Genomic DNA, 24,548 nt, shown 5'->3' with positions numbered 1-24,548 from the left:
AAGATGGTTTCTCTATATGCAATTACTAGCAGGACATGATATATGCCACCACTTTTCTCCCCAACATCCCCTCGTTTGTGATAATAGATTGAAGATTTTTTCAGTTTTTTTCTGGCCACGTTCTTTTCTCATTGACCTCCTCACTGAATTCAATAAATGTCTCTTTCGTGGTAGGATGTAGCTCTTAGCTCTTAGGGAGTGGATGTGGAAAAATCTTAGCGGTACAAAGAGAGTGAATTTGATATAATGTTTGTGCTTCTAGAGCACAAGAGAAAAGTATTTGTGATTTCTCATAAACAAATATGTTTGTCATGGTTGAAATCTTCTCCATTACTTAAATAAAATGAAAATATCAATTACTATAATTTTGGAGTAAATATATGACATAAATGCACACATTTCTAAAATTGAAGACATTAATTGAATATTTATACACCAAAACATTGGTAATAGCATAAATGTAGATAATTTTAACAAGTCTGTGAGACTCTACTTGTCATTTGGAATCAAACCAAACTTAAGAGAGACTCAAACGACAACAAAGGAACACGTTTGTCTCAAACCGGCAAGTATTTTAGTCATGGACTTAGATTTTTCCTTTTTCAAATATATATTTTATTAATGTTATCAATTTGTCTTAAAGCATAAAAATTAACATAAAATATACTCACTGTGTTCCTAATTACAAGTTCCCTTTGAAAAAAAATAGTGTTTCTAAATATAAGCTCTTATACAAATTAATTGATACAAATACAAACAAAAGACAAATTAGTAAAATTTACACACAAACTGCACTACCAACTATTCTTAATAAGTGTAATTAGTCAAATGAGCTTAAAATAAGGGAAGGGGGGAGTATATAAATGATTATTTAATAATAATCATACACATTTGAGACAAATCATTTAACTCCTTTCGTCCCTATTTGTAACATCATTTACAAAAAATAAATATTATATCTAAATATAAGATCACCTACAAATTTTTACTCCTTTTTTAAGTATACCCATTATTAATATTATCGATATATCTTGTAATATGAAATGTTGACAAAAAAGTTAACAAGACTTCCAAAAAAACAGTTAACAAGAAAATTTAATAATTGTAAATTTTTGTAAAATGATACTATAAAAAGAGAGTGCAGAAGAGTACTTTATAGTTAAGGAAAAGAGTACTTTTAAGTTAAGGTTTTGTTTTTAATAATTGTAAGTTATGTTTTAATCCTCTGTCTCGTAATAAACGAGTCTTATGTAAAAAAATATTGTCCTAAAATAAATAATCAATTTTACTTCTCAATATAATATCAATTACTTTTTTCCAATTATACCCCTTACTTTAAATAATTTTAAGTTATGTTTTAATATATTGCCATTATTCAGCCGTTGTGGTCGAAAGAGATTACAAGAAATGAAAAGCATTGAAAATGCATCAATTATTTAACTTATAATCTCCAACAACAACAACGCCGAACAATGGCTAGTGATATATCACTAAAATTATGGAAACGGTGATGGAACTTGTTGGTGGACTATTGTTTTATATGTATATCTTCCTATATGTCGTGTACGAACACTCGATGTGGGACTTTTATTTTGACAATGTTAGTATTATTTTTGGTCTCTTTCCCAATTCCTTTCTTCAGTTCAGCCAATGTAAGTGTTACAAAAGCTTAAGTGAAGTACTGTAAAATTTATCACTCAATAAATTAATATTAATCAAAGGATTATTTGTACTTATGCAAATACTAGCACAACATGATATTAGCACAACATGATATTGAATGCCCACTATGATTGTGTTTCTACTATTTCTTTTTGCTTGTGAATGTCATTTTTTGAACTTTTCTGTGAAATGTTTCCGGAAAGTGACCATGTAATAAGTTTATTGAGTAGGTTTCACATGTTCTGTATATTCCCTTTTATTTTTTCGATATTGTTTTGAACCCTTCATTATGTTCTGACAATTTATCAAAATGGCACGTCCCTTTGATACAACCAAAGACATAAATCACACAAAGGAGTTGTGGATCTTTGGCCAAATTCTGCTCAATTTAAATACATTGATTCCCCTTTGATTTGGCCATACCACACTTCTAAATATGCAAAAGGCACCTGATACAGTCATACCATTACAAGCTAGTTAATATGACACATAACAAATCCAATTATAGTTTCGACACCAAAATCATATCGAAGTCAGACAAAAAAAATGGGCTTATGCGCGTGCCAGATATAAACAACAATTAAATGAACTCCAATAACCTTCCATTTCTTTTAATCAATAGCACAGAAAAGAACTAAATGTTGATTGCAAGTTAAAACATCCAAACACAAATCCTTTGTCTGAAAAAATATGAAATTGATAGTAGACCAAACAAACTAGACTATGCTAATCCACTCCCAAACCTCTCCCTTCTTTTGATAATAGTATATGATGGAAGAAACTTGGAATACCCAACATTCTCGTACATTACATTTCGTCACAGAATAACAATATTATGGCTTCAAACAAATGTGGAAAAGGTAAAAAAAGGATTCTGAAATGATTTCAAAACAAGATTTTGTAACTGAAATACCTCGTATATTGATTGAAAATGAAAAATTACAGAGAAATCGTTCTTAACTATTTTTATTAGAGAGGTCACCCACAAACTGAATAACCAACTTTAAATAGAAATGACTAGCCTAACAACTAACAGAAAAACAGAAAAGAGAAGTAAGAGAGAGAGAGAGAGAGATAAACTAATAAAAGATGGGAAAAAAATCAACTTGCGGAATGCACTACACATCGGCCCCAACACATGTTTTGAATCAAAGGACTTCATCAGGAGTTATTGGATAGCTACTTACATCGGACTCTTCTACTTAAACTTCAGAGTTCCAACTTGTTTGTCATGGCTGTACCTACAGCGCTCAGTGCCACCATTGATGATCAAAAAGCACATTTCATTATCCGACATTAGCAATAAGATTACTAAGAATAGAGGAAGGTCACATAGGTTTATCAAATTTAACAAGAAAATTAACCTAAGAATAGATTTTCAATTTCATTGTCTTACATTAACAAGAAGCACATTTCATTGATGAACCAATGTGCTCCTCCAATTTGCTTGTCATAGGTTCATCAAATTTCAAAGCACATTTCATTTCGGAGTCAAAGTTAACAACAATTTCATGTTTAGATCTTGTTTCTCCTTGGATAGCGCACCTCCTATGTGCTCTTCTTTTGGTTAAGTTCTCCTAGATGGTCCACAATTTATCTTGCTTATAATTTTAAAGTAGATCGCATTATTGTTTGTATCACAAGATGGAAGAGCAAAAGAGAGTGTGATTATTGTTATTATATGGAAATTGGAAAAATAATGTTGCAGACTTGCAGCAAGAGAAGACTAGAAGATAAACACAAGGTTTGTGAATACAATAGTTGGAGTTTTCTTATATCAGAAGAAACACGTAGAAGAAATTCAGAATAAGCAATTGCAATCCTACAATAACTCCTATGAAACACAAATGTTGAACCTATGAATGCTAAACTATACAGGAAAATCATTGGCTCACTCATATATATGTGCAACACTCGGCTAGACATTAAATTTGATGACATTAATATATTTTTTTTACTTTCGATAGTATATGGCTGAATAAGGTGAATAATAGTTGTATTTTGTATAAAAACTTTTTTGTAGTGAATTAAATTGATCTACTAGACGAACACATATTTTAATTCTCAATTTAGACTGTTGAAAAGTGACTCAAAAATGTGCATTCTGTCTGTCAAAATCGGTGGCCGATTTGTACCACACGGTGGCCGATTTTGACCTGGTTTTGGAGACTTTTGTATCTGGAAAAATCGGTGGCCGATTTTGCAAACTCGGTGGCCGATTTGTCGCAGGAAGGGAAAAATAAAACAGCTTGTGGGCCTGTTTTGTTCCAATTTTTGAGGGATGTTTTCCATTATAAATATAAGTCTTGTATCAGATGATTATGTGTGTAGATAACAGGGTTTAGAAGCCAACATACAAACTAGGGTTTATAGAGAATTTCTCTTGGCAACAAACACTAGGGTTGGGATTGTTTTGATTCACCATGAACAAAGAGCTATTAGGATTGAGTCTCTTGGTCACGGAAAGAGGCTGGGACTTGGGTAGAATTAGGTTTGAAGACTGATTCTTGTAACTCGATATCTCTTTGTAAAGAAACTCATATCATTATAGTGGAACGGGGTAAACAGATTCTTGTGTTCTCCTTCTTCCTTTATCTCTTGCTGTTTATTTTTGTTTGAATTATTTGCTATCCGCTTGATTTGATTACTTGGTATTAATATGCTCCACGCATCAAGTTTTATTATTGGTGTGGTTTTCACAACGAATTCACAACATAGACGTTTCATATAAATAAGTATGTATTAAAACCCTTCAATCAATTGTTCGCATTCAGATTCACGGCTGTCACATTAAAACTGCTGTCACTGCAGTCAACTGATCTTGACCGTGTGATGAATCGAACGCCCCATATTTTTTCACCAAAACAATTTAAAGAAATCAAATCTGTGACTGCTAAACAAAATCGCAAAACGCTTCCTTCAAAAAAAGTTCGCAAAACGCCTATGGTCACGATTGTGGTGGAGGTGATGATGGTGGAGACGCCGATCATCACTGATCTTAACCATGGCGGCGCCGACCATCACCGATCTTAATCACGGCGGCTCTGTATTCATTGTGTTCAACGGAAATCATTGTCGAAGGTTCATCGCAGTTGTGTTATAATCAGTGCCTTTCATCTGCCTCCAAATCTGCGACCTGCCACCGCCGTAGAAGTCCTGTCTGGACTGCAGAGGAATGCCACCGGTTTTGTTATTGTTCAGTTCTTGTCAATAGCAGTGAAATAATTTTTAGATGACTCACTTCCATCCTTTTGCATTTGGTCAATCTTATGCAGTACATGAATAAACGTCAAGAAATTCTCCAATTGCACGGGCTCGTTATCTTCGTTATGATTAGGTGATTTGGTTTCCTAGTGTGAAGAATTTGTCTCTGGTTAATTTGCTTTGTGGATCATCCAATCAGGAGAAAATTTTATGACAAGAATGGACCTTTGTGGTGGAAAATTGATGCAATTTGTTTCTATGATCTAATAGGAGAAAGAGTGTATATATGTAGTAAAGATTTTTTATTATGTTTGGCCCTGTAACATAACATATCTTCGCAGCTATTGTAATTTGTATATCGTAAACTTACAAAGCCTTTACCTATTTGTTGAAATACTACAGAAAATCATTTATAAAGTTAGTGAATTTTGTTTAAGCTGTGATTGTCCTCTTCCACAATTGATTATGTTTTTGAACTGGTTGCCTTTGTTATGAGAAATAGTGTATATATGTAGTAAAGCTTTTGATTGAAAAATAAATGATGAGAAAAGATACAACATGTTGTCAAATGTTTAGCACATGTTGATGAAAAAAGATAACAATAGAACAAGTCACAACATAGAATATTCTGTCAAAAAATTGACATAAGCAAATGAGAACATTCTGTCAAAAAAAAAAAAAAGCAAATGAGAACATGCTGCCGGGAGGTTTTGTATGCTGTCTTGTATCTTCACACAGTGTTTCAGAAGCAGTGATTTGCATCCTTGGCTGAACCTCATTCATGTTCAATTGACTCCTACATTAAAAACACATACACAATATCATAAAAAGTTGGAAATAAAACATAACCATTACTTTTTATAGACCAAGGAATCTTACCATTAATAATCTAGTGAAACTAAATTGATTTGTTTGAGATAACTCATGTGTTGGATGTGCCACACCTGATGTCTGAAAGACGATCTGACTTGATTATCCAACCTTCAATGATTTTAAAAATTAATACACAATAATTGAAAAATAATTATTTTGAAAGAAAAATTGTTACAACAATAAACTTATATACCCTTGATTGATGACAAGACGAAGGTTGTACAATCGGAGCTCTTTTAGGCTGACGTTCAATCCAACTTTTGAATCGCTTTTGTCTCTTTGACCCACGCCGATTCTTATACCCCTTTGCTGTTGTCTCAATCGGTTCAGCCAATGTCGAAACACCACCTTCATCATTGACCGTTGCATTTTGTTCTAGTCTAACCTCCATCACTTTTTTACACAAGTCATGTATTACATTGTCTGCAAGTTCATATAATGTAGGAGATGTGGATACATCGGCTGCCAATCTAATCATTGTTGATCAAAGTCGCCTATATCGTTGCATCATGTATAATTTGGGATCTTCCACAACCTCATTTTCCTTTGCCTCAAAGATCTTGAGTGCATGGCAACAAAGTATTCCAAAAGTCTCAAACTTTCTACAACTACATGATATAGATGATTGTGCAGGATCAAATAGAACTCTCCACTCTCCTTCCTTAAACTCTCCTTCCTTATTGACCAAGGTGATGACATATTCAAATGGAAGTTGGGACAGATTTTTTTCTCTATGCGAGCAGCTAAAAATAAGGAAAATTCATTATGGAATTTGTCAAAAATGGCAGGTGTGTATATTTGCGCGAGTTGCACTAAAATTGGTGAATGGCTGTATATCCAATTTGGCAGTTTATGTCGAGCCTCATATTCACAAACTAACTCGTTGTTTCGCTTTTCCTCCACAACTCTCTCAATGTGTTTGAAAAAATCAATAACATTGATGTTTGGTGTCATACATGCCTTAAAATCAGAATTCAAACTCTCACTAAGTTGAGTGCTTCGCATTCCTAGAGTGAATGCTTCCTTCATGTGACATGCTGCCCATTTTTCCTTAATAGCATACATCGACTTCACCCAATTGTTTTCATTGACATTAAACTCTGAAACCAACTTGCTCCAAGCTGTCTCAAACTTCTCCTCTTGATCATAATCATACATGCACTTCTTAAAATCAGCCAAGAAATGACTTCCTTTTTTCATCAAGTTACCAAGGTGTTTTATACCATTCTGCATCAAGTGCCATGTACATAACCCATGTCGAGTCTCTGGCATCACTTCAGCTAGTGCTTTAGACATTGCCTGGTCTTGATCTGTGAACAAAGTTTGGGGTTTTTTATTTCCATGTGCTTCAAGAAATACCTCAAATAACCATTTGAAAGATTCAGCAGTTTCATCATATAAGAGTGCAGCCCCAAAAATGACAATGCCTCTATAATGGTTAAAGCCTGAAAACAATGCCAACGGTCTATTAGCATGATTGGTGCAATACGTAGTATCTAAAGAAACCACCTCACCAAAATATCCATAATCTAAGATCATTTTTGCATCAGCCCAAAATACATTTGTGATTTGTTCATCGCAACCCATCTGATGTGCATAAAAAAATGAAGGATTCTTCAATAACTGATGTTGAAAATACTTCATAAGACTACCAACTTCCCCATAAACCATGTTACTTGTCTTCTTGCTTTAAGATAGTTCTTAGCATCCAACCGTGTATATCCAAGATTAGTTCTACCACCTGCTTGTGCACTCATAAGTTGAAATGAAGCCTTTTGCCTCAAACCAGAGTCCTCTGCCATTTCAATCTCATATGCTTGAACTTCAGATATTTTACGGTGTGATGCTAGCATGTGTGTTGTCTGTGGAAGCTGTAAATCGTGGTTATGGTCCTTCACAAACTCATGGATTACAAACTTTCCATTCTTTGAACTAAGTGCAATTTTTGCTTTGCAATCAGTCCTTGTTTCAGCTCTAGGATTCTTAACTAAATAAGATCTCTTGTCCGGTATCCGATGACCCTCCTTGCAACAAACAAACCTGCATGATCTAATGGAGCTGTCTATCTTTTTTTTGTTGAAATAATCCTTTCTAACACCAAAGCCAGTTTCTTTACCATACTCAACCCAAAACTGCCAAGCTTCATCTACACTATCAAACTCCATGCCAACACTAGGTATAGTGGTTGTCATTGCTAGAAAAAACCTATCTATTTTCAACACAAAAACAGAGAAATTCACCAACATAGCTTATTTGAAAATTACCCAACACACATATATTATATACATATACAACCTATAAGTTTATTCAAAGTCTCAATTTCAAGAATCACTGTTTGATCAAATAAAATAGTGCACACATTCCTTCGTTTGAAAAACATATATTATATGAATATACATCAATAGTTTTATTAAAGATTACAATACAAGATTACAGTACTCACATACCTCTTTCTGATCAATTTCTCAATTTGAAGAATCACAGTTCTACGCATTGATCTTCAAGCAGCAGCGGAGATATTCCAACAATGCGACGACCGCCGCCGTTTTCTCGCAAAATGACAAGCAAAGTAGGGTTTGTGTGCAGATTGGGTAAATTGGCAGATAAAGGAAGATATGCCCAGAAAATTAGGAACACATTAAAGAGGAAGATATGACCAGAAAATTGAGGAACGAAACCGCTGTGTTTGGCGCCAATTCCTAATAATCCAGATTTCTTTAATTTGTTTTGGGAAATAATATGGGGCGTTTGATTCATCACACGGTCAAGATCAGATGACTGCAGTGACAGCAGTTTTAATGTGACAGCCGTGAATCTGAATCCTCAATTGTTCAATGGGTTTGTCTAAAAGCACGAACTTTTTATTGATAAACAACTCTTATTTATTAAAAAATTATATATTTAAGGTCAAGTTCAAATACAAAATTACAATTTTGAAACTTTTAACATGATTTACACATCATAGAAAAACCATTTTTTAATTAACAATATAAGCTCCCACAAGTATTCAATTTTTAATTAAGTCAATAAAAGTTGTTGTATATAATACATCAACTCTTATTAACCTAAATATAACTCTCATAGAAAAGGAGTATATATCCTATTATTATACAGGCAGAAAACTGTTGGAAGTTCCAAGTGACAAGAAATTAAATGCATTAAAAATTCCAATCACTTATAACCTCCAACTATATCATCCCCGGACAATGGCTAGTGATATATTAACAACATATAAAGGGAACAACCACAATGTAAACTTGGAGTTCACTCGCATTGTTTTATAGGTAACTTTTTGTGTCTATTAGTTACAGAGTTTCGATGTGGGAGTGCTGACTCTAGAATAATGGTATTGGTATCCATATTCTAAAACTGTTTGCTAGAATTTTCACTCTTCTCTTATGGACTTTGATTTCTTAGATATGTGGCTATTCATCTATGATTACAATTTGAATCCATTTTATAAAATTTTTTCTTAATATTGCCGCCCTCATAGTGGCATGAGGCAAGAGAATTAATGAGAATATTTTTATTAGGATGTTGCAATCTTTATTTGATTAAACTAATCTACATTTTTTCAAAAAAATAATAATGTGTGGTCGTCATTTTTACTTCGTAAATTTTCGATAGAGACCACTTCACACTATTTAGCAGCTCTCAAATTAAAATAGCAAGTCACCATAACTATGCTCTTAAAAGTTCTAATCAATAATTTTCTAATATTTACCCCGGCCGTTGTATGGTTTGCAAAGCCTTATTGTTATGTACATATTACACCAAGTTCAGTAACATCATTGTTGCTTCCGTTAAACTGATCCATTAAAACTTTTGTGTGATTCATAATTAACTTAATGTTCTTCTAACGAGTGGCCCAAGGCGTTCTGTAAGGTTTCTAAATCAAGAAATTCTCACTTAAAAAAGTAAAATATGTGTAACATTAATAAAACTTACACACAAACTATAACACACATCTTTTCTTAATATGTGTAAAATTAGTCAAAGAAACTTATAATAAAGAACGAGGAATATAACAAATGATCATTTAAAGTAATTATACACATTTGAGACAAATTTATTACTCAAACAACAGAGAAATTTCGTTTGTACCATTCACAAAAACAGTTTTTATATCTAAAATAATATCACCCACAAATTTTTATTCTTTTTTCTAAGTATACCCCTTATTAATGTTAATTTTAAGATTTTTGTAAAATGATACTACAAAAAGAGAGTGCCCAAGAGTACTTTTAAGTAAAGGTTTTGTTTGTAATCATATTAAGTAATGTTTTAATATATTGCCATTATGCGATCCTCGCTATCTTTGGAGTTTACATGAAATGAAAAGCATTAAAAATGCATCAACTTAACTTATAATCTCCAAAAACAACAAGGCCGAACAATGGCTAGTGATATATCATTAAAATATGGGAAATGGTAAGGTAACTTTTTGGTGGACTCTAGTTTTATATGTATATCTTCCTATATGCCGTGTACAAACACTCGATGTGGGACTTTTGTTTTGGCAATGTTAGTATTACTTTTGCTTTCTTTTCCAATTTCTTTCTTCAGTTCAGTCAAGGTAAGTTATACAGAAGTTTAAGTGATACACCGTTAATTTATCTCTCAATAAATTAATACGAATAAATGGATTATTTGTCCATATGCAAATACTAATAGGACATGATATTCGAATGCCCAATATGATTGTGTTATCTACTATTTCTCTTCTTTCCTATTTGTTTGTGATTATAATAAACACTAGAAGTCGTGATTAACATAATGTCGATGTCCCTTTGTGTGTGAAAGTCATTTTTGAACTTTTCTGTGAAATTTTCCAGAAAGTGTCCATGTATGAAGTTTAATTGAGTGAGTAGGTTTCACATGTTTTGTCTATTTTCTTTTATTTTTTCGATATTGTTTTGAACCCTTCATTATTTCTTGGCACGTCCCTTTGATACAACCAAAGACATAAATTACACAAAGGAGTTGTGGATCTTTGGACTAGTTCCGGAGTCATGCTAATTATATATTTGGCATCCTGCACGTTTTGTGATATATCATTATTTTTCAGTTAATATAGCAATGGATTTTTTGAAAGCTTGGAAGAGTGTGTGATATGTGGTAGGATATGGCATATATCTGCAGTTCTGATGTGATGTAGGCAGTTCAGATCAAACCAGATCCGGGAGCAGTAAATACAATGTCGATCCAACAGCTTTCGACCTACAATGATGTTATGGTTTGGGGAAGTGTATTCAGAATGACAACTTTGTGAAAGCTACTTTGGAGAGAGGCATTTGTTTCACTTCAAGAGGCCAAAGCATTGGCACTGTATGACGCTTTATTGTGGCTGAGGTGAGTTACGCATCGAGAAAGTTACCATCGATCTTGATTACAAACTTGTGGTGGACTGTGTTATCGGAAACCTTACCAATTTAGCAGAATTTCACACTATTTTGGGCAAATGTAAAACCAGGTTACATTTATTTCAAACCATGTTACTCAAACCTTGCAGTGACGTCAAGGTTTTATGCTAATTCTCAAATTTTGAGTTTAGTCCAACGTGTATTATGGATATTCGTATCTTTTTTTTTAAAGACCAAATAATATATTAATAACTCTAAATCAAGTACAAGATATACAATGATTAGAGCAAGAAAAAATACGAACAATCTGCATTTGAAGGACATTGCAGAAAAATCCCCACATATATACATGCACACATGAAAAATCTAACAAATAGGCCGAAGTAACTCCCATATAGTACACTGCTCAATTGAAATATGTTGATTTAGTCATACCACAACTAAATATCCAAAAGGCACACCTGATATAGTCATACATACCTTTGCCAAGCCTTTAATATGAACCAAAGACTGCTAATCTACTCTCACACCTCAACCTTCTTTTGCTAATAATTCAAGATTGAATACCCACCATTCTCGTGCATCATGTTTCGTCAAAGAATGACGATATCAAGGCTTCAAACAAGTATGTAAAAGGTAAAAATCTGGATTCTCAAATGATTGCAGAACAAGGCTTTGTAACTGAAATACCCTTATATTGATTCAAAATGAGAAACCACAGAGAAATTGTTCTTAACTATATTTAATAGAGACGTCACCCACAAACTGAATAGAATTGACCAACCTAACCACTAACTAACAGAAAAACAGAAAAGATAAGTAGAAGAGATGCGAAGAAAAACTAATAAAGGATGAGAAAATATCAATTGATAAAATGCACTACACATCGGCCCTAACTCCTTGTAGTATGCAGAATCTGATAATCTGCAGCTGTTTTGAATCAGAGGACTTTATCAGGAGTTATTGGCTGCTACTTACAACTTGATTCCTTTCCTTTATCTTTTATCATAAATTTCATATGATGTTGTCCCTTTTGATATGCAAATATTAGCACGACATGATATTGAATGCCCACTATGACTGTGTTATCTACTATTTCTTTTCTTTTTGTTTATGATTATAATAAACATTAGAAGTTGTGATTACAATAATGTTGATGTCCCTTTTGTTTGTGAATGTCATTTTTGAACATTTTTGTGAAATTTTTCTGGAGTAGGTTTCACATGTTTTGTCTATTCCCTTTTAAATATTTCAGTGCTTCTCTGAAATCCAATTTGGGACAATCCTTCCCAGTTTTGTAGAAATTTTCTAATGGACACATACAAATAACTTCAGCCATGCTAGTGTATGTGTCATGTCTAGTGTACATGCAAGTACCTGTGTTTCATAGTCAACGACAAATTCAACCCTCACGATCAACAATATACCACTTTGACACAAACATGTGTCCGATACGGAGACACACCAAATCTGAGGAGTTTTGAATACAAATATAGTAAACTATGAATCAATGTGAAACAAATATTAGGCTACAGATTTTCAGATTTCAATTTGTGGAAAAAGTTAAAGAAAAAACAATATCTAAAGGTCCACCACTTGTTAGGGAATCTATGATGCTATAGATTTTTCTGCTTTTGGAGACTCAGGAAGCATATTTGAAGTGGATAAGTAACTTGAAAATTGTATTTAGTTTATCCTGAAGTAAACATCCAAATAACATCTTTAAAATTGATATAGATGCTTACAATGAAGACAAATAAGTCATATAAATTGCTGTGACTCTGTCTTAGTCGTTCTGTTGCATTTCTGCTTACATATGCAAGGGCATTATAGTTATAGATTTTCTCACTAAAGTTGGTGCACAATTATTGGACAACTTTGTTGAATGAACGTCAATGCCTACTCTTTCTTTGTTGCATAGTCACATAATTCGTGTAATCAAGGGAGAATTGCTAATTGGTACGTGAGTACTGAATTCGGGTACTTCGGCGTATTGGTACGCACAAACCAGCGTACCAAAGCATGGTTACCGCTGATTGGTTGAAAAAAAGGTTTAGACTACAAAGTAAATATAAAATGAATCACCATGAGTTGAGGACTGAGTGAGAAGAACATGAACAAAGAGTGGAGAGTGAGAAACTTGGTAGAAGAAATTAGGTAAAAAAAATACTTTTTTTTATAGCTCACTATATTTATTTAGGTATTATTACTACTACGAACCGGAGCGTACCGAAGCTGTATACCCCTATACGTACCGAATTCTTCTCCTGTCGCGTACCGCGAACCCGTACCCGTACCGCGTACCGGAACGAACCGCGAATTATGTGACTATGCTTTGTTGTATGTTTTATTGAATTTAAACAGAATCCTCAAGTCGCGCATAAGATCAACAAAACACTCAGTTTTACAACATTAAGTAATTTTAGTTCAGATTCAGAATGTGTACTTGCAATTCGGAAATCTGTGTTCAGTAGTCGCTCGCGAATCTATGGCGCCATTAGCTAAGATGACTTCCTCAAGTTGTTGAATGGTTTGGCTAAGGTTTTATATTCTCTAAAAACAGATACATGCCTGCCTGAATAAACTCATTCAAGTAATGTACTCACTTGAATCATGCACCTATCAATCAACTCGTTCAAGTATACATTTCAGATAAAAGATGACAAAAAAAAAAAAAAAAGCACAACAGCATAAATTTTATCCTTTAAAGCATCGTAGGACTAAATTTTATCCTTTATCGAATCCATAGAGAGTTGGAGATTGTAACAAGAGAAAGAAAGAAATGTTTATGAGAGATGAATTCAATAATAAAATAGGTGGTGCTAAATCACTCAAAATAGTCTTCGTAATCATCATCCAAGTGCTCAAAACGAGCATTAAGCATATTTCTTTTGCACAGGCAATGTTCGCGGCCGTCTAACGCTTCAGTGCGATAACAGTGACATAGGTCTGGCTGCTTATCAGGTGTCTTCTCAGGTATTTTGACCATGCGTTTAGATGGTGGCGGTTCCAGAGTGAATGAAATTGAAATTTCTTTATTTAAAATACGTCTGTAATCAGATTCAAGCAAATCCGCAATAGTTGTTGTTGCTGTTGTTTTGTGATCATCAATTTGAACATCACTTTGAACAGAAGGCCGAATTCTTTTTCTTTCTATAACATTAACTGCGTTCTTCTTGCGCTCATTCTTGCCTGATGATGCAATAGTTTCTTCTGCATTCATTCATTCTCCAACAATCAATCAATAAGGAATTTATTTGTAAAACAGAAAGAAAACAACAACAACACATTGATTACCTCGTACACTCGAGGGTTCTCTCTGAAAAACCATAGCTTTCACTTGTGGTGTTCCTGAATCGTCATCAATCAATCAGGAATTAGCAAATGATCGAATTGATGATTTTAAACAACTAAACACAAAGTTAATTCAGAATCACGAACAATTAGGTTAGGTTAGGGTTTCAAAAGGGAGTGAATCAATCTATTGGGAGATGATAGCAGGAGTTACTTACCTTGGTTTTTTGAAAGAGGTGCCATCGAACAACAACAGAGGATGGAGAAATTAGGTTAGGAATTGGTAAATTCGCGGCGTTGAACTGAGAATGTGATATCGATGGAAATTAGGTTAGGACTATAGATGGAGAGTTTGTTCTCCTTTCAATATATCTTTATATAATACAAAAGATACTTCTATGAAGTACACGTGGCGCCTCATTTTGCTTCTAGCATTTAATGCTCCTCAAACAATTTTTTTGCAATGCATAAGACCTTTGATTAGACCTTTGATCAAGATAGTTGCCTTAATTATGTATTATGTATTATGTAAATATTTGATTAAAAAATGATATCAAATATACAGTACTCCCTCCGTTTCAAAATGAGTGTCGTTTTAGGTGTTTACACACATATTAAGAAATGCAATGATTAAGAGAAAGAGAATGGTTATTTTACCAAATTATCCTTATTAACTATTGGTTAGTTTTAAAAGTAATACTTTGGAAGTCGTGTGCAGAGTATTAATTGGAGGGTACAATTGAAAAGAAAAAGTTATTATTGCATTGGAAACTGAAAGCGACACTCATTTTGAAACAAATTTTTTTGGCTAAAGCGACACTCATTTTGAAACAGAGGGAGTATTGTTTTATGTACATGTGCATTTTGCCTTAACAATATGTATTATATACATTTTAATCCAACCGTATTTTATGTTTATGGAGAAATCCAACCGTATTGTATACGTACGATATTATTATATACATTCATTCCAGACTAAAGTTTTTTTTTCTTTTCCACTCTAATTTCGACTCTAATTGACCGATCAATTTTACATATTAGTTACCGATATTTGTTGTAATTACTCGGAGATAACTTAATTATTGTGTACTTTTTTTTATTGAAGGAATTAATTATTGTATACTCTTTTTGAATTTTTTTTTAATCTTTATCTCTATCTCTATCTCTATCTCTATTATAAACATTTGCCTTAATTTTTTTTTAAAAGTACACATGGCACTTGCAAGTACAATTATTCATTTAATTCTTTTATGACAGAATATCTCTCTCATCAAAGAATATTTCTTCTTATTTTTGTGTGATTAAAAACGTAAATGATGACTAAAAAATGAATGGTTTAATGGCGTGTAAATGCTATTAATTAACTTTCATTGCATTTTTTAATTTGTTTCATAGTTAAACCTGAAAAAATGAACATATTTTTTTATCTTCTTCTTTTTCATATATTCCTTCCAAGCTTTAACACCATTCTTTTTTTCTCTTCAGGTTGTTAGGGAGCATATTTTAAATCACGATCATATTTTCAATCACAAAGATATGATATAGTAAAAATCAATTAGATGAAAATCATAGTCTCAAGTGTAACAAGGTAAGTGGATTCAAATATTTTATTTTCTTAGATTATTGACGGTGTCAACGTGTTAGTATTGGTTTGAAGCCCGTGTATATGTTCATAGATGAGTGCTGATCGTTCTTGCATTAGTATTTGTCTACATAAAGTTTTAACCACTATTTAATAGAGATTTGTTTATAATTTCCTATAAATATTACTTCAACCATAACCATTCCTCACATCATTTCAACATTCAGTTATAGAATTCAAAATTATTTCAAAACAATCATGTTTGTTGATTTATAAATTGTATCCATTTTTTTATAAAAAAATATTTGTATTATTTTTCTTCATAGTGCTTATAAATAGTGTCTCATCCTTATTCTCTAAATATCACATATTTGTTTCTGGTTCTTGACTACTCTCAGTTTGCAATTTATTTAAATCCATTATTTTATTTTTTTATTCCTCTTTCTATCTCTATATTTTTATAGTCTTTCCCATTATTTTATTTTTTAATCCTCTTTCTATCTCTATATTTTTTTTAGTCTTTTTGCCAAAAAAATTGATCAACTTTTCTTCTTTAGCAACGGTTGAAATATATATGGGTTGCTCTTCGACAAATTGTTCTTTGGTTTTGACTGGATTTTATTAATTTCATATTTTTCCAGTTATGTGGATTCAATCAAAGATGAGGTGCAAGGCTGCAATAACTGAAGTTTGACTACATTGATTTGTAGAGTTCCTCTCAACAATAGAAAGGATTTGTAGAGTTGAATATTTTACAAAACTAATAAAAGATGTAAATTTTTTTTACATTGAGTTGTATATTTTAATCAAGCTTTATATTTTTAGAGTTGTATATATTAAAAATTTGATTAAAGTGTCTGATGTTATATGAATTTTAAGTAGTTTTATCTGCATTGAGATTGTAAAAATGCTAGCAGTAATATTGATATTGTTGCGAGTGTCTAACTAATAACACTTATGACGAGTTATGATTGTTCTAATATAAACCAATCTTTATTATAAACATTTGCCTTCCTTTAAATCAAGAGTACATGTGGCATCTTCACATTTTTCATCTCATTTAATGTTTTTTTTATCATCCAATCAAATTGAATCATGACTCATTTCTCGAGACGCATAATCACGGCTTCTAACTCTAAATGAATGTTCCAGTTAATGTAATTAATGACTTCCTTTTGCAACTAATTACTAACATTTATCATTACAAAATCATTAATTTATTTTTTAATGATATTACATTTAATGATGTTCTTTTTTTATCAATTCAATATATTAAAGATATCACTTTTCAACTATATATGATAATGAATAAATTATTATATCTTTCATTTGTAAATAATATTGAAGATAGTTTTCGTATTTAAAATAGCAAATTATAGATATTTTAAGCATATTTTTTAACAAGCTTTTTAGGCTAAAAATTTATTAAGAAAAAAATGACAAATAAAAAACTAAAGGACATAAACCTAGCCAAATAAACAATTATGGACATAAAACAAATTCAAAGAAAGAGGCAACATAATCTTTTCCATTAATTTCAGTGATTGTCTTTGTCACAACTATCGTTACTAGCACCTTAAATTTTATTTAAAGATATTATGACATTTAATCAAATTAACTTTTTACGCGCAAAAATGTAGGAGAATGGACATGAAATGAAATTAATTTGCCATGAAAATTTATATGTATTCAATAATGTCTTAAACTTTATTGACATTTTTCAACTCAGTATAGAAGTTTCTTATACGTAGCACTATCATAACTAATTATAACTTACATATTTTTTGTTTTGCATCATGAGAATTGATATAAAATTTGGGCTGTATTTTTTCATGTGATTTGAAAAATTTATGTGCGAAAATTAAGATTTTTTCTCTCTATAAAATAAAAAAGAAATTAAAAAATATTGATAGCATCTAAACTAGGCACAAGATATGCAAATAAGAGATAAAAAAAACAAATATACAACATGTACCAACATTTTTTTTTTGAAGGATAACATGTACCAACATAGCAGCTATAATTTAATAAGGGAGCAAAAATTAGTAGAATCGACGTCTATGTTTCACATAAGAAACATCATTCAAAGCAAGGCTTTTTTGTTTTTCTCTATAAGGAATGATTTGGTGGTGTATAAAAAGCATTGATTAAGTTCATATTATTTCTTTCCATAAAAAAGTTCATATTATTTGTAGAAGCAAGAAAATAAAAAACAAGGGTGATAAGAAGGGTCAAAGAAAAAAGTTTTTTTATTTATATATAAGGAATGATTGAATTAATGGTACATAAAAAACATTATTTAAGTTCATATTATTCATGAAAAAAATAAAAACATTTGTGATGAGAAAAAAATAAATTACTCATACTTTTTTTATCTACTCATATGTTTTTAAAAACAACTTAATACTTTTTTTTCATTTTCACATGATGTAATTTTTTTATAAAATATATTATTAATTAATTTTGCAGCAAATTTTGGATCCATATGTTAATGTAGTGATTTTCTTGAATTTTTTCTATAGATATTGATTCTAATTTCACCATTCTTCACGAAATTCTGATATTGAATCATAGAATTCAAAATTATTTTCCATTTTATTGTATTTTTGAGTTTTCAACAATACTCACTATTTATAAAAAAAATAAAAAAACTTACTACTCTCATTTTTTCAGTGGGCCCAAAACCATTAATCTTAGAGTTTCGTTGTTCGTCTTTTGTTTGTTTTTGATGTATCAAACTATAAGAGCATCCCTAATGGAGACCCCCAATTTTGAGTTTTTAAACGGGTCTCCCATGTACATATCATTCATTTATAATTTTTTAATAAAAGTACATAATAAGTACTCCAATGGAGATCCTCTAACAAAAAGTCTAAATGGTTCCCAGCAATAACTCTTCATCATTTACATTTCAACACTAACATATTATTTTAATAAAAAGTATTGTCGGGTCCAATTAAGAATTGGGGGTCTTAAGTGAAACTCTCGGTATTAGAAGACCCTCAAAAAAATTATCCCATGGGATACCTATTAGTTACCGGATCTTAAATGGTGATGACCTCATCGTTGGCGATGCTCTAAGCATCTATTTTTACTAGACATCTATTGTCACTGTGTATTCGTTAGTACACATGTTTGTCTTCATTTTCAGTTATTGAAGTGTCAAACAAGCACATAATAAGAAATAGTACGAAAAACATTGGGAAGAAGAATATAATAAATAGTACGAAAAAATATTGGGAGGAAGAGATAAATAGAGAGAAAATTAAATGAGGTGTTGAATGAGTATTTGAAAATAATTGGTGTTCAAATATAAGAGTTGTTAATGATATAATTTAATTCATTAAATCAAGATAAAATGAAAGGTGTGAATCTTAGGTGGGTTGGTAGTGGTTTCAAAGAGGGATTTTTTTTTTTATATTTCTTTTATGAGAAGAGAGAAAGTAAATTAGAAAAAGAAATAAGATGAAAAAGGAATTTGAACATAGAGAAATAATAAGGGAAAATAATAACTTGATGTTAGTGTTATGGGTTTGTTGAAGGAGTTGGAGATTAGTCGGTAACTATACTACCAAAATATTACACTTATTAAAAAAATTCCATATCAATTTTAAATGTATAATAAACATGTATTTTGTTAACTTTTTTTTTTTTAGCAAATGTATTTTGTTAACTTAGTATAACACGTCTACGTTTTCCTTTTGTGAGATCCCGCAAAAGACCAAAGGTGAAGATTTTTTTTAATAAATGAATAGAATGTAAAGCATAAAAGAGAAAGGCATGACGTCTCAACTAGATTGGAACTTGATAACTAACTTTCTTCTTTGCCCATACTCTAAAATGGGCGAAGAAATTTGAAATAATAGATGTTAAAAAAAAATATTGTCTTGATAAAAAAAAATTGCACGAAAGTGAATGAAATCAAAAATATAAAATTTAAGATAAAAAAAAGTTAAACAAATAACATCCAAAAAATAACAAAATAAATCATTATAATGTTGGCAATTTTCATGGAGCTTACATTGGGTTATATCATCGTATTAGACTATATGAGAAACCACACAAGTGAAATTAATATTACATCTTCTTTCAAAATATCTAGGCACGTATATATGAGTCATCTCACATATATGTTATTCAACATCTACTATTCCATCAATTTTAAGACTTAAGTATATGATTTATTTTTCACTTATATGTTCTTCAACCTCCAATATTTTATCCAGTGTCGAGATTTAACTAACACTTGATGCATCACAATATTCTCTACATTGAGAATGACGAAATTTTAGCCCATGCTTGGCACGGGTGTCCATACTAGTATATATATATTTTGATATCCAAAATATATATTTTGTATTAATTTAAAAAATAATATATTTTATTTTATTTTAATCCAAAATATATATTTTGAAACAATTTCAAAATCGTACTTTTGATTTTATTTGAATCCATAATATATCAACTAAAACTATTTCAAAATCATATCTTTCGTTTTATTTGAGTCCAAAATATATCTTTTGAAACAATTTCAAAACCATATCTTTGAATTTATTTAAATCCAATTTACATAAAATATATATTTTTAAACAATTTCAGTATCATTTCTTCACCAAAAATATTGCAAGGTTTAGATTTCAAAACTAAAATTTCATTTTTTGTTTTGCTAGGAAAATAGTTTATAAACCATTTAACAAAAGGAACATAATCCTGAGTAATAGCAAGATTATTATAATAATCATCTTTAAACTGGGTTAATTCCCAAGAGGCAAACTTTTTAAAGTACCATTTACGAAATTCAGAATATTTCTCGATCATAAATTCATCATTGATGAATTTTCTCCAATCACTTCCTAGAGACAGGTCCATAAAAATTATTGTTCAGGGAGATGAAAACTCATCTCTGATTCAGTAGGTGATTTCCTATGTTCATTCTGACTATCATTAGTCTGATATATACCATGAGGAATTTTATTCTCACTTATTATTATATGCTAAACCGTTTCTAAATCATCTTTGATTTTAGATGTTGACTCTGAAATAGAAGCTCTAGACAAATTACTTGTAGAATAACTAGAAGATATGTTTCTAGGTATTTTAAAACTTCTCTGAGGAGTGGATTTGATTTCAATGTCTCCTTCAGTACGTAGTTTGAATAATCTAATTTATATCTTTATTAAGAATAGGTTCAGGTTCAACTTCATGTGGTATATACCACGTTTCAGGAAAATGTATTTCATTCCATTTTATCAACCTATTTGTTGCAATATTAGAGGTCAACAGATTAGTTTGAACTAATGTAGTAATACCAGGAAAACTTATTTGTTTTGCCTTAGGATTAATAGTATTAAGGACTTTATAATAAATCCTATAACAAATAGCCATTATTTCACTTCCAGGTTTAAAATTATAACCATGAGTGTGAACATTCAATTGCATAGCTCTTTATAACCATGAGTTTAAAATTAAGGACTTTATAATAAATCCTATAACAATTGCTGGGGAGAGAACCATTTCGAGCAACACCCTTAACAGAGAGAGAATTAGTGGTATTTGCAAGTGGCACAAATGTTAATTATGAAAAGAAAAAAAATCAGATTTTTTTCAAAAAAACAAATAAAAAATATATATGACATGACATGACTTTTCTGACCATGTGGCAGTTAACGGCCACATCAGCATATTGGTTGGAGGAAATTAACCGAGGGGGGTAATTGACAGACGCTTGACAATTTCAGGGGGGTTTTGACGTTTTGCAAAATTCAGGAGGGTTTTTTGACGAAAGTTACAATTTCGGGAGGATAATTGACTATTTACTCTAATAATTACTCACATTGAAACGCACCGTTTTATCAAGTATAAAAAAAATAAAATAAATAAAGATATATATGTTTAAACCCACGGTACCCCACCAAACATTTTTCAACACATTTCTCATATCTCTCTTTTCCTTTCTTTTCTTCTTCTTGTTACCAGAACCTTCTCCATTTTTCTTTCTCTTCACATTTCAATTCACAAGCTCAAAATTAAACACCCATCTCTTGAGAGAAAGAATCTATTCATTCCAAATAAAAGCTTTCTCATACCACAAAAGTGCTATGTGGTAATATTTTGGAGTATGGACAGTGCTCTAAGAAAAAGGAGAAGAATACCCATTTCTTGAAAGTTGTTCATTGAAACTCTTTGAGGTAAAATTTTCTGAATTGTGAACTTTAGAGTTGATATCTAGCTTGGGTGAGTAGTGAAACTAGTATAGAAATCTTAGATTTTCTTTAGTCCCTTTCAAACCCTAAGTCTAACAAATTGGGAGTTTTGTCTAATTCTTTAGCTATTGGTAGTGTGGTCTTAAAATAAATTTTCTGAAGGGTTGAAATTATTGTATGATGTTCAGAATCGGTGGAGATTGCTTCAGGGGTCATTCCGGAAGGCATTGCTAGGAACGAAATTGATTCGCCATAGTTGTGAGTTGATGACGATCATTATCACTTATTTTCATTATTGTTATTATTGATATTTTTATGATTTTATATGTTAAAGTGTTTATAAAAATGGGGAGCACACCTTTTGAACATTTTTCCTCTCATTGATACATATGTTAAAAGGCATTGATATTATTATGGTCTCTATTTAGATTTATCTTTGACTTATTGAGCAAAGGATTTGAACTTGAGATTTGATCGTATAAACTACGGCATATGTTTTGACATGTTGAAAAAAAAAAAAATTTGTTTTCGAGAAATATGTTTTGTCTTGAAAGTTATTTCGATACTATTTATTATACATTCCATTTGGATTTGAGTTTTGGATTGACCTATGATTTATAAAGTAGCGGATTTAAGAATTGAAATTTGATTTCGTGTATCTTGGCACTAGTTTTCATACGTTGTAAAACATGGTTTGAAGTATGCGTGTTTGAAAGGATTTGATATTAATATGTACTCGATTTGGATTGGATTTGGATTGGAACTTATGACTATTAAGTATTAAATTTTCAACTGAGTTTTGACGATACGTATGTTGAAACAAATGTCGTTATGTTGTGAAATATGATTTTAGCATTGTGTTTTAAGAACGATGTTTTGAAAATTACGGTTATAATGACGACGACCTAGGTGCACCTAGAATGTGATTTCAACGAGATGGAGCTACTCCTCGATTCACCCATTTGATTATTTTCACTAAAGTTGGATTTCTATGCATTCTTTAAAGTTGATTATCTTGGTATAATAAATTGAATATGACTTTATATTTTATTTGAAGTTGACTATTTTGATTCCTTTCCTTTACACCCAATTTCTATATTTCCTTTAAAGATGTTGATTTGGTTTCACCTCTTTACGAAGTGGAATTTTGATATAGTCTTATTTGGTTTGATAGGTTTACAAGGTATTCTAAATTTTCTTGGTACATTTGATTGTGAGTTGATTATATATATTTTTTTTATGGTTATTTACTTTGTAGATAAAAGTTTGATTTAAGAAAAGTAAGAATCGTGCCTTTGTGTGTTTCCCTTCTAGTTGGTGGTGGTTGTTGTCTCTCACTAAGTCCTTGTGACTTACCCCTTTTTCTTATATTTTTACAGATTCAAAGTCAATTGCGTAGAAAGCTTCTAGCAGGGTTAAAGATCTATCAGTGTCACTCTTTTGGTAGGTTTTCTATGTGTATAAATTGAATGGTCAATGTATCTGCAGCTATGTGAAGTCTAGAAATGTCTCATTTTAAGTGTATAAATATGTAAAAAAATGTCATTTTGGGATTCTGGTTGATGGAAATAGGTTTGTGGACAGGATTCGTATCTTGGAATGTATTCAAAATACAGAGGATACTTTGTCGAAATTCAATGGATATCATTTCAAGTGAAAGTCAAATTTGAAAATTGTTTAAACTATAATTTGTCAAGTGTCGTCAATAGGCTTGCCGGACTAGAATGTTCTAGTTCGTGCGCCGGTCACGATATTAAATTTTGGGTCGTGACACACATGAAATGTCTTGATTCTTGCTCCATTTGTAGTATCAATGAAGTTGCAGTTCCGTACATAAACTTCTTCAACTATTTCATGAAAATTATGTTTACCAAGGCTGCCAATGCTGATTAATTCACACATTTTTCATGAGTTTCTCAAATATAATTAAATCATAACAATATCATAGTGCTTATCTAAAAAAAAGATAAATATCATATCAATATAACATAAGATAAATAAAGTTTATATCCTTTGCTTTCTTATTTGCATATGAGCTATAAAATGGAATAGAATAAACTATAATACGGGTAACATCGATGTAAGAAGAACCACCATTGAGGGCAATACAATCATTACCTATTTATTTTAAAAAAACACGGGTAGCATTCCTCTTATAAGAAAGAAATTTCATTTTAAAATTGGACATGTATGTTGATCATTGCTATAAAATGCATTTTTTATTTGATATTTATACTAGCTTCTTTTATAAACAAAGATATATTATAGAGATTATGATGGATACTTGAACCCAATACAAATATTTGAATCAAAGATGTCTTTCGATGCACATTACATGTTTAGAACACCAATCAACAAAACTATTAC

At 31.2% G+C, this 24,548-nt stretch overlaps 1 protein-coding gene, 1 long non-coding RNA gene and 1 pseudogene across 2 annotated transcripts; 1 reads left to right on the top strand and 2 right to left on the bottom strand.

Annotated features, from left to right (window-relative positions):
- Window positions 1-5,954: 5,954 nt before the first annotated feature.
- On the bottom strand, window positions 5,955-7,931 carry LOC146918155 (protein FAR1-RELATED SEQUENCE 5-like; annotated as a pseudogene).
- A 5,850-nt stretch (window positions 7,932-13,781) lies between these two features.
- LOC146918154 (uncharacterized) lies at window positions 13,782-14,763 on the bottom strand. Its single transcript, XM_085717368.1, has 3 exons — window positions 14,615-14,763; window positions 14,400-14,453; window positions 13,782-14,315 (listed from the first exon to the last, which is right to left on the bottom strand). The coding sequence occupies exons 1-3, from the start codon at window positions 14,637-14,639 to the stop codon at window positions 13,930-13,932; spliced, it is 465 nt and encodes a 154-aa protein (XP_085573494.1). The 5' UTR covers window positions 14,640-14,763; the 3' UTR covers window positions 13,782-13,929.
- Window positions 14,764-21,910: 7,147 nt separating this feature from the next.
- LOC146918153 (uncharacterized) lies at window positions 21,911-24,020 on the top strand. Its single transcript, XR_015014260.1, has 3 exons — window positions 21,911-22,166; window positions 22,370-22,439; window positions 23,561-24,020. It is a non-coding gene; the product is annotated as an uncharacterized LOC146918153 (long non-coding RNA).
- The last annotated feature ends 528 nt before the right edge of the window (window positions 24,021-24,548 follow it).

The sequence above is a fragment of the Medicago sativa genome, chromosome 6 (assembly GCF_051527215.1).
Source record: "Medicago sativa cultivar Bolivia chromosome 6, Bolivia_mono, whole genome shotgun sequence".
NCBI lineage: Eukaryota > Viridiplantae > Streptophyta > Magnoliopsida > Fabales > Fabaceae > Medicago > Medicago sativa.
The sequence above is the reverse complement of the archived record's forward strand: the minus strand, read 5'-3'. Positions and strand labels throughout refer to the sequence as shown.